This window comes from Suncus etruscus, chromosome 18 (assembly GCF_024139225.1).
Source record: "Suncus etruscus isolate mSunEtr1 chromosome 18, mSunEtr1.pri.cur, whole genome shotgun sequence".
NCBI lineage: Eukaryota > Metazoa > Chordata > Mammalia > Eulipotyphla > Soricidae > Suncus > Suncus etruscus.
The window spans coordinates 10,738,154-10,751,894 of NC_064865.1; the positions used below are offsets into that span (position 1 = coordinate 10,738,154).

Below are 13,741 nucleotides of genomic sequence, written 5' to 3' on the forward strand. Positions count from 1 at the left end.
TCACCGCCTCTTCCCTGTTAGGCTGCTCCGCAAAGACCACTGCAAAACATCCGGTTGGGGGGGAAATAAAGGAAGACTACAACTCCCAGAATGCAGCGCTCCCATTCGGTCTCTGGCTGGTCTAATGAGCAGGTGCTGGAGAGCCTCTTCTCAATACCATTGGTCGGTTTACCCGTCAGTCAGCTTGCAGAGGGGGCGGGGAGAAAAAGCCGGCGCCGGAAGTCTCATTTCCCGCCATCGCGAGGGTCTGCCTCCTTGGTGGCGGGAAAAGTTGGTACATTTGCCCGCCGGTGCCGGATCATTTCTGGAGTCTGCGTGTTTCTGCTTTGGAGGAGGCAGGCCCGGAGGCTGCGAGCAATGGCGGGGACCGTGGTGCTGGACGATGTGGAGATGCGTGAGGCGCAGAGAGATTACTTGGATTTCTTGGATGATGAGGTGAGGGAAAAGCTGCAGCCTGGACCAAGGCCTTGCGGCCGGGTTTGCTCCTAAGGAAGGGTTCTGACCCAGTCACCAGATTCACCGCCCAGTCTCAAGATGGAGATCCACTCGATCCACTCGATCTTGTCATTTTCTGGCTGGAGAGGCAGCCCTATGCCCAGTCTCCAGATGGAGATCCACTAGATCTTGGCATTTTCTGGCAGGAGAGGCAGCTCTACATCCAGTCTCCAGATTGAGAGCCACTCGATCCACTCTATCTTGTCTTTTTTTGGCATGAGAGGCAGCCCTATGCCCAGTCTCCAAATGGAGATCCACTAGATCTTGGCATTTTCTGGCAGGCGAGGCAGCCCTACGCCCAGTCTCCAGATGGAGATACACTAGATTCACACGGTCTTGTCATTTTCTGGATGGAGAAGCAGCCCTATGCCCAGTCTCCAGAGGGAGATCCACTAGATTTTGGCATTTTCTGTAAGGAGAGGCAGCCCTACATCCAGTCTCCAGATGGAGATTCACTATATCCACTCCATCTTGTCCTTTTCTGGCAGGAAAGGCAGCCCTATGTCCAGTCTCCAGATGGAGATCCACTAGATTAACTCGATCTTGTCATTTTCCGGTGGTAGAGGCAGCCCTACATTTTTTTCCTACAAGTCAACATGAAGATCTTGTCTCAGAAGAGGCCTCCTCTTTTCATCCCAAATGCAAGCCAGAGGATCACCCCATTTCTGTCTTTTCCAGAGACCTCTCCAGCCAGTTTGCAGAAAGAATATGGGGGGAAGGATCCCTTAATGTAGAAGGAGGCCAATGACATGTATGTAGGATGTAGTAGGGCCTCTACGGTGCAGTGACTTGACTTCCTCCCCGGAAGAACACACTTTCGATTCTAGCCACTTTCTTTTCGATCTCAACATGTGATGCAGAGGAAAAGTTAAATCTTTAACATGCGATTAAAGGGTGTTTGGCATTGCTCAGTTTTGAAATCCATGGGGTATTGGTAACTGCTTTGCTAAAGATAGTTATTCTGAGATAGGAAAGAATTTTTGCTTCCTAATCCTTTAAATCCAAATTTAAGGATCTCTTTCCACATTAGACAAGATTTTGGGGCCATAAAATATTTTGTTCGGCACATTAGTTTTTAAGAACAAGTGATTTTAATCTAATAGTACAAGGCTTTATTTAACTTTTCTTTTCTTTTTCTTTTTAAAAAAAAACAAGGTTTGAATTCACTTTTCTTTGGACTTTTATTGTTTCCTAATGAAAGTGGAGAATTACCAGCCTATGAAAAGTAGTTGATGATCGTCGGAATAGCACTAACCTTGAAATCATAATTCTGAAACTGTCCCCCCAGAAGCTTAGGCTAGTGAGTGAAAAAATGTGGGAGAGATTGAATTTAACTCTTGCTGAGTGCGCGTCCTCTGTTTACAAACATCTTACTTTGAATTGGTGTTGTTTGTAATATGAAATGGTAATTTTGCAGGAAGATCAGGGAATTTATCAGAGCAAAGTTCGGGAGCTGATAAGTGACAATTTGTACCGACTGATTGTCAATGTGAATGACCTGCGCAGGAAGAATGAGAAGAGAGCTAATCGGTGAGTGGCAAGGGTTTTCAGGGGGATATTTAGACTCTAAATGAGTATGGCTCCTCTCCCCCAGATTGGAACTGGCTTCCCAGGCTTTAGAGCATTTGGTTGGAACATTGTTGACCTAGAAGCCCTCATTGCCTTACCAGCACCCAGTTTTTTTCCTTCTTTCAGAAGTATGTGGGGCTGGAAAGACAGGTCAGCAGGTAAGGCACTTACTTGCCTTGCATGTTGCTGAGCTCTTAAATCAAATCCCCAGCACTGCATATGGTCCCCTGAGTAACAGCAGTCTTGACCCCTGAGTTCAGAGCCAGAACTAAGCCCTGAACACTGCTAGGTGTGATCCCCAAATCAAAAATTAAAACAAACCAGAAATGCCACAAGTATGTGGTAGTTTCTTAGTCTTTTTCCTCCCAAGAGCACTTTCTTCTGTGTTTAGCATAGTAGCATTTATACATCTTGATAGGATGGATTAAAGTTAGTCTCATTTCTGATGAGTTGTACTGATGGCATTAGGACCTAGGACCTGAGTTTTCCTTTTTTGCCTCTTATTGTCTAAGAAACATAACATTTTCTGAATTCTGTCTAATTACTTTTTTTTTTTTTTCCCTTTGTAGCCTCCTGAACAATGCTTTTGAGGAACTGGTTGCCTTCCAGAAGGCCTTAAAGGATTTTGTGGCCTCAATTGATGCTACTTATGCCAAACAGTATGAGGAGTTCTACATAGGATTGGAGGGCAGCTTTGGCTCGAAACATGTCTCTCCCCGGACCCTTACTTCTTGCTTCTTGAGCTGTGTGGTCTGCGTAGAGGGCATTGTCACTAAATGTGAGTGCATTTCAATGGAAGGCTATCTAAGGAAATTGATGTGGGATAGGCATAGGAATGCATGTGGGAAAGCACAGTGGAGTAGTACAGCATAGCTTGTAGCTTCAGAAAGGTGGAATTTTGGAATTGTGGGATGGTGAAAACTCAGAGGAGATCTCCCAGTGTGTGACTCAGGGGACTTTGAATTACCACTTAATGCTAATTGAATGATGAATTTTATCCAGAGTGGAGGAATCTTGGATCATGGTGGTCTAATTCTAATGCTGAACTCTAGCTATTTCTCAAATTGAATCAGTTGTAAACTTCTTTGTGACTATGGTGATACTTTTTATAAATAAAGAGGAGAATTAATGACAGGTAGCATTGGAGTATCTTGAACTAGTCAGAACAACATAATATTTAGAGTCACATAGATTTTCCTGGGTTAGATCTCACTGCCTATTACTATCTAGTTAAATGATTTTGTATGTACACATTCATTTCTAGGTTCTCTGGTTCGTCCCAAAGTGGTCCGCAGTGTTCACTATTGTCCTGCTACCAAGAAGACCTTAGAAAGACATTACTCTGATCTTACCACCTTGGTGGCCTTTCCATCCAGCTCTGTTTATCCTACGAAGGTGAGGAAATTAAATTGGTGGGGCTTCTTTGGAGATTGGAGTTGCAGATGTCTGTTTTAGGGCTGGAGTCATAGTACGGTGTATAGGATGCTTGTCTTGCACACAGCCAACCTACATTTGATCCCCATTACCCTATATGGACCCCCAAGCCCACCGTGACTGCAGAACCAGGCGTAAGCCCTGAGCACTACTAGATATGGCCCCCAAACTAATAAAATACACCTGTTACTTTATAATTTTTGTAAATATTTTTTTCTGCCAGTTTGGGAGAAAGTGAGCATGAGAAATGTCTTTCTTCTTAGGTTTTTTTTTTTAGGTTGATTCAAACTAAAGATGGATGCAAGGCTTTCTTAGTGAGACAAAAGAGACTAACTTTGATTACTTGATGTCTGAACTTAATTCTGTCAGGCAATACCAACCAACTCATCACATTTTAATAGAAAATAAATATAATCAAAGAAATGTTAGGCACTGTGGAAGATATGCTATAAGTAAGATACACTGTGTTTGCTTTCATATTTATAACTGGTGAAAGACCCTTAAAGAGTATCTTATAATTATATTAAAACATACTTGAAAAGTAGCCTATGGCCAGGTAAAATGCTGAGTTTTTAAGAGGTTCAGTGACTTACTTAGAATCCCAATTATTGTGGACCTTAAGGATAAAGTCATTGTATATTTTCTTTCACTTTCTTCTCTGCTTAGAAGTAATTTAGAAACCTACTTTTGCTGGAAGGTACTCAGGTAGTGCTTTTCTGCTGATTACTATTTCTAACAAGTTCTTGAAATACATCAGGTCAGGTTTGCTGGAGGTTGTCCAGGGTGGTGTGTAAGAATATGAATTTTGAAATTACAACAGTGCTTAATAAAGACTGGCTCTTCTGTTGTGTGACTGGGGGAAATTACTTGTAAATTACTTCTAAAGCCTCAGAGATTCTATAACAGTAGAATGTTTGATATCTGCTGTGCTGAGTGAGTTGTGATGGTGACATGAGTCCATGAAATAATAGTACTTGTAGTAAACATGCAAGTAATAGCTCTTGTCTTTTGTTTGTTTGGTTTGGGCCACACTTAGGGCTTACTCCTGGTTATGTGCTCAGAAATCGCTCCTGGCTTGGGGGGGGACGACCATATGGGACACTGGGGAATCGAACCATGGTTCATCCTAGGCTAGTACTTGCAGGGCAGACACCTTACCTCTAGTGCCACCACTCTGGCCCTAGGTCTTAACTTTTTTTTTTCTAGCTCTTGTCTTTTAATTTGTTTTTTTTTTTTTTTTTTTTTGGGCCACATCTGATTGTGCTCACTTCTAGTCTGGTTTAGGAGACCATATGTGGGGATAGTGAATCAAACCTTGGTCAGCATGGCAAGTGTCTTACTCTCAGTACTGTTGCTCTAGCCCCAGCCCTTATCTTTTCAGAAAGTTTAAATTGGAAGAAAGTAAAACTTTTAAAACTGTTTTCATCGATTTGCATATAGAAAGACTTACATAAGTGTGAGCTTGTTGAACTAGGACATGCTAAATATATGTGTAATTTTAGTGTGCAGGAAATAGAACATTCCTAGTGCTCAGCACTAGGAACTCTTGAAGCCACACTTCCAACGGTAACTTGATCTAGATGTCTTATAGTGTAGATTCCATTGCCTGCTTTTAAATTTCTTCCAAATATTTTATAAGATTTATTGATGGTTAGATATTGATGGATAGATATTATGTCACACATTGTCTTTTCTCTGTAATATTCACTTGTATGAATGAAATATCACATTTTATTGATGACCATTAACATTAGGGGCAGTGCTGCAGTGAATATTGTAGCACAGACCTTTGATTGAATCTTTCTGTTGGATGTTTCCCAGGAGTAGAAATTCTGTATCATACTGAAAGCACGCACTCAGTTTCAGCAGAAGTAAGATTCTTTTTTTTTGGTTTTTGGTTTTTGGGTCACACCCGGCAGTGCTCAGGGGTTACTCCTGGCTCTGTGCTCAGAAATCACCCCTTAGCAGGCACAGGGGACCATATGGGATGCCAGGATTCGAACCACCGTCCTGCATGAAAGGCAAACACTTTACCTCCATGCTATCTCTCTGGCCTCAGAAGTAAGATTCTTAATTTAGATGCTCATATAGTCTTGATCCCTTTAGGTTAAAGATTCTCCTTTCCTTTAGGATAGAAAATGATATTGAACAGAGAAGGTACTGGTTGTTCCCTTGTTTTGTTCCCAGACGCTAAAAATGTAACAAAGTCATTTCTGAGCTATATTTGTTTTTCACAATAAGTGTGTGAAGGGTCCGGAGTGATAGCACAGTGGGTAGGGTGTTTGCCTTGCACAGGGTTGACTTAGGTTCAATCTACAGCATCCCATATGGTTCCCCAAGCCCACCAGGAATGATTTCTGAGTGCAGAGCCAGAAGTAAACCCTGAGAACTATTAGGTGTGTTTCCCTCCCCAGTAAAAAGATGAAGCCGTGGCTTCATTTTTTTTTTTTTAAAGTGTGTGTGGAGGGCATTCCTTAAGACAGTGTTGATATAACTGCTTTTCCATGTGACCTTTCCAGGACGAGGAAAACAATCCCCTGGAGACAGAATATGGCCTCTCAGTCTACAAAGACCACCAGACCATCACCATCCAGGAGATGCCCGAGAAGGCCCCAACTGGCCAACTGCCTCGTTCTGTGGACGTCATTTTGGATGATGACCTGGTGGATAAAGTGAAGCCTGGTGACCGAGTCCAGGTGGTTGGGACCTACCGCTGTCTTCCAGGGAAGAAAGGAGGCTACACCTCAGGGACTTTTAGGTCAGTCATGAGCCTTTGGAAATGTGCCTCATTTTCTGGTATTTTTTTGACCATGTTGCTATATACTATAGAATTTTAACAGTGACAGAGAACTTTACCTGACAGGAGACCAATTCTGAAATACTTGAAAACTTGAAATACGATGGGCCAGGGAGATAGCGCCAAGGGCTAGAGTTTATGCCTGTTAAATTTGAGTTTGATCCATGGAACTGCATGCCATTTACTGCCCAATTGCTGGGATGATCCTAGGGACTTCAGCACTGCTGAGCCTAAATATTGAATTGTTCATCCTGCACATCTGGGGTATTGTTAGATGTGCCCTCCTCCCCCAGGCCCTCCTGAAGACTACTTGAGAGCCACCTTGCCCAGAAAGAATCCAAGGCCTGTCTGTTATTTTTTTTTTTTTTTTTAGAATTATTTTCCTTTTATTTAAACACCATGGTTACAAAGTTGTTCATGATTGAGTTTTATTCTTTTTTTTGTTTTTGTTTTTTATTTTTATTTTTTAATATATTTTATTTAAACACCTTGGTTACATATATGATTGTGTTTGGGTTTCAGTCATGTAAAGAACACCACCCATCACCAGTGCAACATTCCCATCACCAATGTCCCAAATCTCCCTCCTCCCCACCCAACCCCCGCCTGTACTCTAGACAGGCTATTTCCCTCATACATTCTCATTATTAGGATATTTCAAAATGTAGTTATTTCTCAAACTAAACTCATCACTCTTTGTGGTGAGCTTCATGAGGTGAGCTGTAACTTCCAGCTCTTTTTTGTGTCTGAAATTATTATTGCAAGAATATCTTTCATTTTTCTTAAAACTCATAGATGAGTGAGACCATTCTGTGTTTTTCTCTCTCTCTCTCTGACATATTTCACTCAGCATAATAGATTCCATATACATCCATGTATAGGAATATTTCATGACTTCATCTCTCTTGACAGCTGCATAATATTCCATTGTGTACAGTACCACAGTTTCTTTACCATTCGTCTGTTTAAGGGCATCTTGGTTGGTTCCAGAGTCTTGCTATGGTAAATAGTGCTGCAATGAATATAGGTATAAGGAAGGGATTTTCTCTGCATCTATTGATATGATCATGTGATTTTTATTTGATGTTGTGTATTATGTTCATAGATTTACGGATGTTAAACCATCCTTGCATACCTGGGATGAAACCTACTTGATCGTAGTGGATAATCTTCTTAATGAAGCATTGAATCCTATTTGCCAGGATTTTGTTGAGGATCTTTGCATCTGCATTCATCAGTGATATTAGTCTGTAATTTTCTTTTTTCATAGCATCTCTCTCTGGTTTAAGTATCAAGGTGATGTTGGCTTCATAAAAGCTATTTGGAAGTGTTCCTGTTTTTTCGATTTCATGAAAGAGTCTTGCCAGGATTGATAGTAGTTCCTCTTGTAAAGTTTGAAAGAATTCATTAGTGAATCCATCTGGTCCTGGACTTTTGTTTTTGGGCAGACATTTGATTACCGTTTTAATTTCATCAATAGTGATGGGGTGTTTAGACATGATACATCCTCTTCCTTCAACTGTGGAAGATTATAAGAGTCCAAGAATTTATCCATTTCTTCCAGGTTCTCATTTTTAGTGGCGTAGAGTTTCTCAAAGTAGTTTCTGATTACCCTTTGAATCTCTGCCATATCAGTAGTGATCTCTCCTTTTTCATTCCTAATACGAGGTTTCTCTCTTTCTTTGTTAGTTTTGCCAGTGGTCTATCAATCTTGTTTATTTTTTCAAAGAACCAACTTCTGCTTTCGTTGATCTTTCGGATTGGTTTTTGGGCTTTCACTTCGTTGATTTCTGCTCTCAGCTTTGTTATTTCCTTCTGTCTCCCTATTTTTGGGTCCTTTGTTGAGCACTTTCTAATTCTATGAGCTGAGCTACATTGTTAAGCTGTTCAGGTAGGCCTCTTCTTCCTTCCTGATGTGTGCTTGCAAATCTATAAATTTTCCTCTCAGTACTGCTTTTGCTGTGTCCCATAAGTTCTAAATGTTTGTGTCTTTATTATCATTTGTTTCTAGGAAAGTTTTGATTTCCTCTTTGATTTCATTTCGGACTCACTGGTTATTCAGTAAGAGGCTGTTTAACTTCTAGGTGTTAAAGTTTTTCATCTGTGTCCCTGTGGAATTCACAAATAATTTCAGAGCCTTGTGGTCAGCGAAGGTAGCCTGCAAAATTTCTATCCTCTTGATATTATGGAGTTATGTTTTATGTGCCAGCATGTAGTCTATCCTGGAGAATGTCCCATGTACACTGGAGAAAAAATGTGTATCCAGGTTTCTGGGGATGGAGTGTCCTATATATATCTACTAGGTCTCTTCCATTTCTCTTCTCAGGTCTAGTATATTCTTGTTGGGTTTCAGTCTGGTTGACCTATCCAGTGTTGACAAAGCCGTGTTGAGGTCCCCCACAATTATTGTGTTACTATTGATATTATTTTTCAGATTTGTCAACAATTGTATTAAATATTTTGCTGCCCCTCATTTGGTGCATGTATGTTTAGGAGAGTGATTTCTTCCTGTTGTACATACCCCTTGACTAATACAAAATGTTCATCTTTGTCCCTTACAACTTTCCTGTATAAAGTTTGCATCATTTGATATTAGTATGGCCACTCCAGCTCTTTTATGGGTGTTGTTTTCTTGGATAATTTTTCTCCAGGATTTTACTTTGAGTCTTTGTTTGTTCTGACTATTCAGGTGCCTTTCTTGTAGGCAGCAGAAAGTTGGATTGAGTTTTTTGATCCATTTAGCCACTCTGTGTCTCTAACTGGTGCATTTAGTCCATTAACATTGAGAGAAAGAATTGTCCTGGGATTTAATGCCATCTTTATATCGAAATTTGGTGTGTGTTTTGGTCAGTCTTGTCTTAAATTAGGTCTTTCAGTTTTTCTCTTAAGAATGGTTTTGAGGGCCCGGAGAGATAGCACAGAGGCGTTTGCCTTGCAAGCAGCCGATCCAGGACCAAAGGTGGTTGGTTCGAATCCTGGTGTCCCATATGGTCCCCCATGCCTGCCCGGAGCTATTTCTGAGCAGACAGCCAGGAGTAACTCCTGAGCACTGCTGGGTGTGGCCCAAAAACAAACAAACAAACAAAGAAAAGAATGGTTTTGAGTCTGTAAAGTTTCTGAGCTGTTTTTTGTCTGTGAAAGCATGTATTCTTCCATCTAAACTGAAAGTGAGTTTTGCTGGGTTCAGTATTCTAGGCGAAGCATTCATTTCATTGAGTTTTGTCACTATGTCCCACCACTGCTTTCTGGCCTTGAGTGTTTCTGGTGACAGGTCTGCTGTACATCTCAAGGATGCTCCCTTGAATGTAATTTCCCTTTTTGATCTTGCTACTTTCAGAATTCTGACTATCTGTGGGATTCGTCATTGTGACTAGGATGCGTCTTAGGGTATTTTTTCTGGGGTCTCTTTTTGGTTGGTACTCTTTGGGCATGCAGGATTTGATCGCGTAGATTCTTTAGCTCTGGAAGTTTCTCTTTAATGATGTTCTTGATCGTTGATTCTTCCTGGAAATTTTCTTCCTGGTCTCTGGGACTCCAATGATTCTTAAGTTCTTTCTGTTGAGCTTATCATAGAGTTCTATTTTCATCTGTTTCCATTCTTTGAGTAATTTCTTCATTGTCTGTTCATTTGCTTTAAGTTTTTTTCCAGTCTCTCCCGCTGTATGGAGTTGTTATTTATCTCATCTTCCACAGCACCAATACTATTCTCAGCTTCTGTTATCCTGTTGGAGAGCTTATCCATTTTGTCATTCAATTTCATTTACTGAGTTTTTCAGGCCTGTTATTTGACCTGTTATTTTAGTTTGGAGTTTTGTGATTTCTGTCTTCATATTTTCTTGGTTCTTATTAGTGTTCTGTTCCACTTGATCCATGGTTTCTTTGAGTTCTTTGAGTATCTTCCATATTTCTTGTCTAAACTCCTTATCTGAGAGATTGATTAGTTGGTTGGTCGTTTTCTGGTCATCAGAATTGTCATCTTCATTCTCTATGTCTGATGCTGGCCTGTGTTGTTTCCCCATTGTCATACTTGTATTGTGGGTTTTTCTAAGTGATGTGGTATTCATTGGCTAAATGATGTAGGAGGCCATGCTCCTCTGGCTCCGCCCTTTCTGGGTGGGGCGACTTGCCTCCAAGGAAGGAGAGTCCTCTGTGGGTGAAGCCTCACACAGGATCAAATCTTAGGTCCGAACATGTAGCAGAGGACATTCCGCGGAGAAATGCTGGGCTTCAGTGATCCAGCACAGTACTTAGTGTGATTTTTTTTTTCCTTGTTGCAGTGGCGTTCTTTCCTTAGAAAGAGTGCACGGCCTTGGCTCTTTCTGGAGCCTTTGGGAGAGCGAATTTTCTGGGCCCTATTCAGCCCACTCCCAAGAGGTTCAGGAGACAGGACAGGAGACAAACACACACAGGCAGCACTCACAGTTTCTCACAATGGGGCCCCACTGGGCAGGCGTCTGTTATTTTATCTTAGGCTAAATGTTTTGAGTTAATGGAAATTTTTTTGAGCCTCATGGCTCACCTGGGAGTTTATTGCTATCTTTCTGTACATAATTCTCCCCTAAAACTTGGAGGTCAGCATGGATAAATACATTTTTGAGGTGAGGAAGAGTTAGTCTTTTTAGGTCATAGCCAAAGAGAGACCTAACTCTTTCTTGATTACTCTTTTTTTTTGTGTGTGTTTTTTGGGTCACGCCCGGCAGTGCTCAGGGGTTATTCCTGGCTCCAGGCTCAGAAATTGTTCCTGGCAGGCACAGGGGACCATATGGGACGCCGGGATTCGAACCGATGACCTCCTGCATGAAAGGCAAACGCCTTACCTCCATGCTATCTCTCCGGCCCCTCTTGATTACTCTTAGTTTCTTTTTTTTCCCAATGTGTTCTTACTGATTACTAGTCTAAAATGATTGATGTTAAGACTTGAAAAGTGTTAGATTTGATTTTGCTCTTTCCTTTGTTCCAGGACTGTATTGATTGCCTGTAATGTGAAGCAAATGAGCAAGGATCTTCAGCCTTCATTCTCTGCTGAGGATATAGCCAAGATCAAGAAGTTCAGTAAAACTCGCTCTAAGGTTTGTATGCCCTTTAGGGACTTGGGGTGGGGATGGGTTTGTTAAAGATGTTGTATGGACCGGGCCCTCTTCGTTAAGTGGAAGGTCAGGTTTGGCCTATTTTGAACTGATTTGATGCTAGCTTCTGGTTTTGACCAGCCAGGAATTAAAAGTATATTTTTATTACTGGTTCTTAAATATATCTTCTATATTGTATTTGGTCTAAATGGGTCTAATGCAAATATTAGAAAAAAGAGTTAGAAAAGCAATTACCTTTAATATTTTTGACATGATACTTGAGATAGTAGTGATGGAATAGCTCTTAAATTTAAAGTAGATTATTTTTGTTTATCTATTTTTCTTTATAAAGATAATGTTCACATTTAGATTTGAATAAAATATATGCTTGTGTGATTAAAATCTTTTAAATTAACACATATATTACATGCATGCTTTAATTCTTTTTAATTAACATACATACACCATATAGTTGTATTAAACCTAAAATTTTTTTAGAACCAGGAAACTTGTAGATTCAATTTCTAGGCAAGTTTTGGGATTCAGATGTTCACTGTTTCTGTTCTGATAATAGTCTGGTCAATATTTCATGTCTTAGAAGAGTAGTTCTTCAGGCATTTCAATAGATGAAAGCTAAAGTGGACTTCAGTAAAACCCTCTTGAATCTCCTCAGACTTTCACTGACTTGATTCCTCCTACAGGATATCTTTGACCAACTGGCCAGATCATTGGCCCCTAGTATCCACGGTCATGACTATGTCAAGAAGGCAATTCTCTGCTTGCTCTTGGGAGGGGTGGAACGAGATCTAGAGAATGGAAGCCACATTCGTGGGGACATCAATATTCTTCTAATAGGTAAGGTGTAGTAGAGGGTTGTTTGTGATGATCTGTACATCTCTGAGACTGATTCCTTTTGAACAATTTCTTCCCATGATAGGGCGAACAGCTAAAACAAATCATTAATGATGGTTTCTTTAGATTTCCTGACTGATAGCATTAAAAATTATCTTTTCTCAATGATAAAGGGAAAACAAAGAAAATAATATTAACAGCTATTTACTGGTATGTCTCCTGATGCCAGGAGCTGTGTGAAAAAGGGAACTTACTGGTATGTCTCCTGATCCCAGGAGCTGTGTGAAAAAGGGAACTTGCTTGGGAGGGGGATATTTTCTAGAGAGTCATTATTGCTCCTCTCTAATTCCAGGAGACCCATCTGTTGCCAAGTCACAACTGCTTCGATATGTGCTATGCACAGCACCCCGGGCTATCCCTACCACTGGCCGGGGCTCCTCTGGCGTGGGCTTGACAGCAGCTGTTACCACTGACCAGGAAACAGGTAAGGGTGTAAGGAACCTAGCGGAGGTGTGCCAGTGAGGACAAGCATCATTTTTGGTACTTACTTTAAGCACTGCACTGCCTTGTGTTGGAAAGGCACATGTACAAGGTTAGTTGAAGCCAGATATGTTGGGGACCTGACAATAATAGCGAACTAATAATTAATCTTTGGCTGTTCTTCTGTTGACAAGAATAGAGGGCGGTTAGGATGAGTTTTGAAGAAGAAAGTTGAACATCTTGCACGAGAAATAAAAATGAAACTGCACTATTTCATAAATTAAAGGAAGAGATGTGAAGAGTAGGAAAAAAATGCTATTCAGGAAATAACAGTGGGATGAGGAAAATAAAATCTATAAAGAAAGTTTGTTAGAGGCTAGTTGGTAAGGATTGTAGTGGGACAAGGACATTCCTGTTCAGGTGACAGTAGAATAGTTGGCAGCCCTTACCCCAACTTTGCTCTCCGCACAATCTCCCAGACACACTTCCTGCCAGTATTTCATTTAAGGCTCTGATTGCTACTTTCAATACATTTTCACCTGTGCTAATGCAGCTGCTTAAGAAAGAGGGCGAAATTCCTTATCTGTTTCCTACAGTCTGGACCAGGGCATGTCATTTTTCTGCTTGGCAGGAGAGCGCCGCCTGGAAGCAGGGGCTATGGTCCTGGCTGACCGAGGTGTGGTTTGCATCGATGAATTTGACAAGATGTCTGACATGGACCGCACAGCCATCCATGAAGTGATGGAGCAAGGCCGAGTCACCATCGCCAAAGCTGGCATCCATGCTCGGCTGAATGCCCGCTGCAGTGTTCTGGCTGCTGCCAATCCTGTGTATGGCAGGGTGAGTGGAATTAGCTTCTGAATCATTGTCTTTACCATTTGGCTTTGCTGAAAACTAGGGCCAAGAAACCTGTTCTAAATCACCCATGGAATAAAATTGGCCAAGAACTGAAGTGAATACTTTATCCCTTACTGTTCTTAGCTCTGGGCAGTGTTTTGTCATTGCTGTTATTGTTCTTTCTTTTTTATTTTTTTAAACCCTGTGCAAA

The 13,741-nt window shown here is 41.1% G+C and overlaps 1 protein-coding gene across 2 annotated transcripts in view; it reads left to right on the forward strand.

The window, feature by feature from the left end:
* The first annotated feature begins 230 nt into the window (after positions 1–230).
* MCM3 (minichromosome maintenance complex component 3) overlaps positions 231–13,741 on the forward strand; it is a 28,804-nt gene continuing 15,293 nt past the window's right edge. The window contains exons 1-9 of one of the 2 annotated variants that reach the window (XM_049765486.1): positions 231–435; positions 1,913–2,025; positions 2,634–2,842; positions 3,329–3,459; positions 6,018–6,256; positions 11,256–11,364; positions 12,063–12,216; positions 12,566–12,697; positions 13,325–13,533. In XM_049765486.1, coding sequence (XP_049621443.1) covers positions 358–435; positions 1,913–2,025; positions 2,634–2,842; positions 3,329–3,459; positions 6,018–6,256; positions 11,256–11,364; positions 12,063–12,216; positions 12,566–12,697; positions 13,325–13,533 — 1,374 coding nt within the window. In that variant the 5' untranslated portion in view covers positions 231–357. The remainder of the gene's footprint in view (positions 436–1,912; positions 2,026–2,633; positions 2,843–3,328; positions 3,460–6,017; positions 6,257–11,255; positions 11,365–12,062; positions 12,217–12,565; positions 12,698–13,324; positions 13,534–13,741) is intronic. The other variant, XM_049765487.1, reaches the window with a different exon arrangement.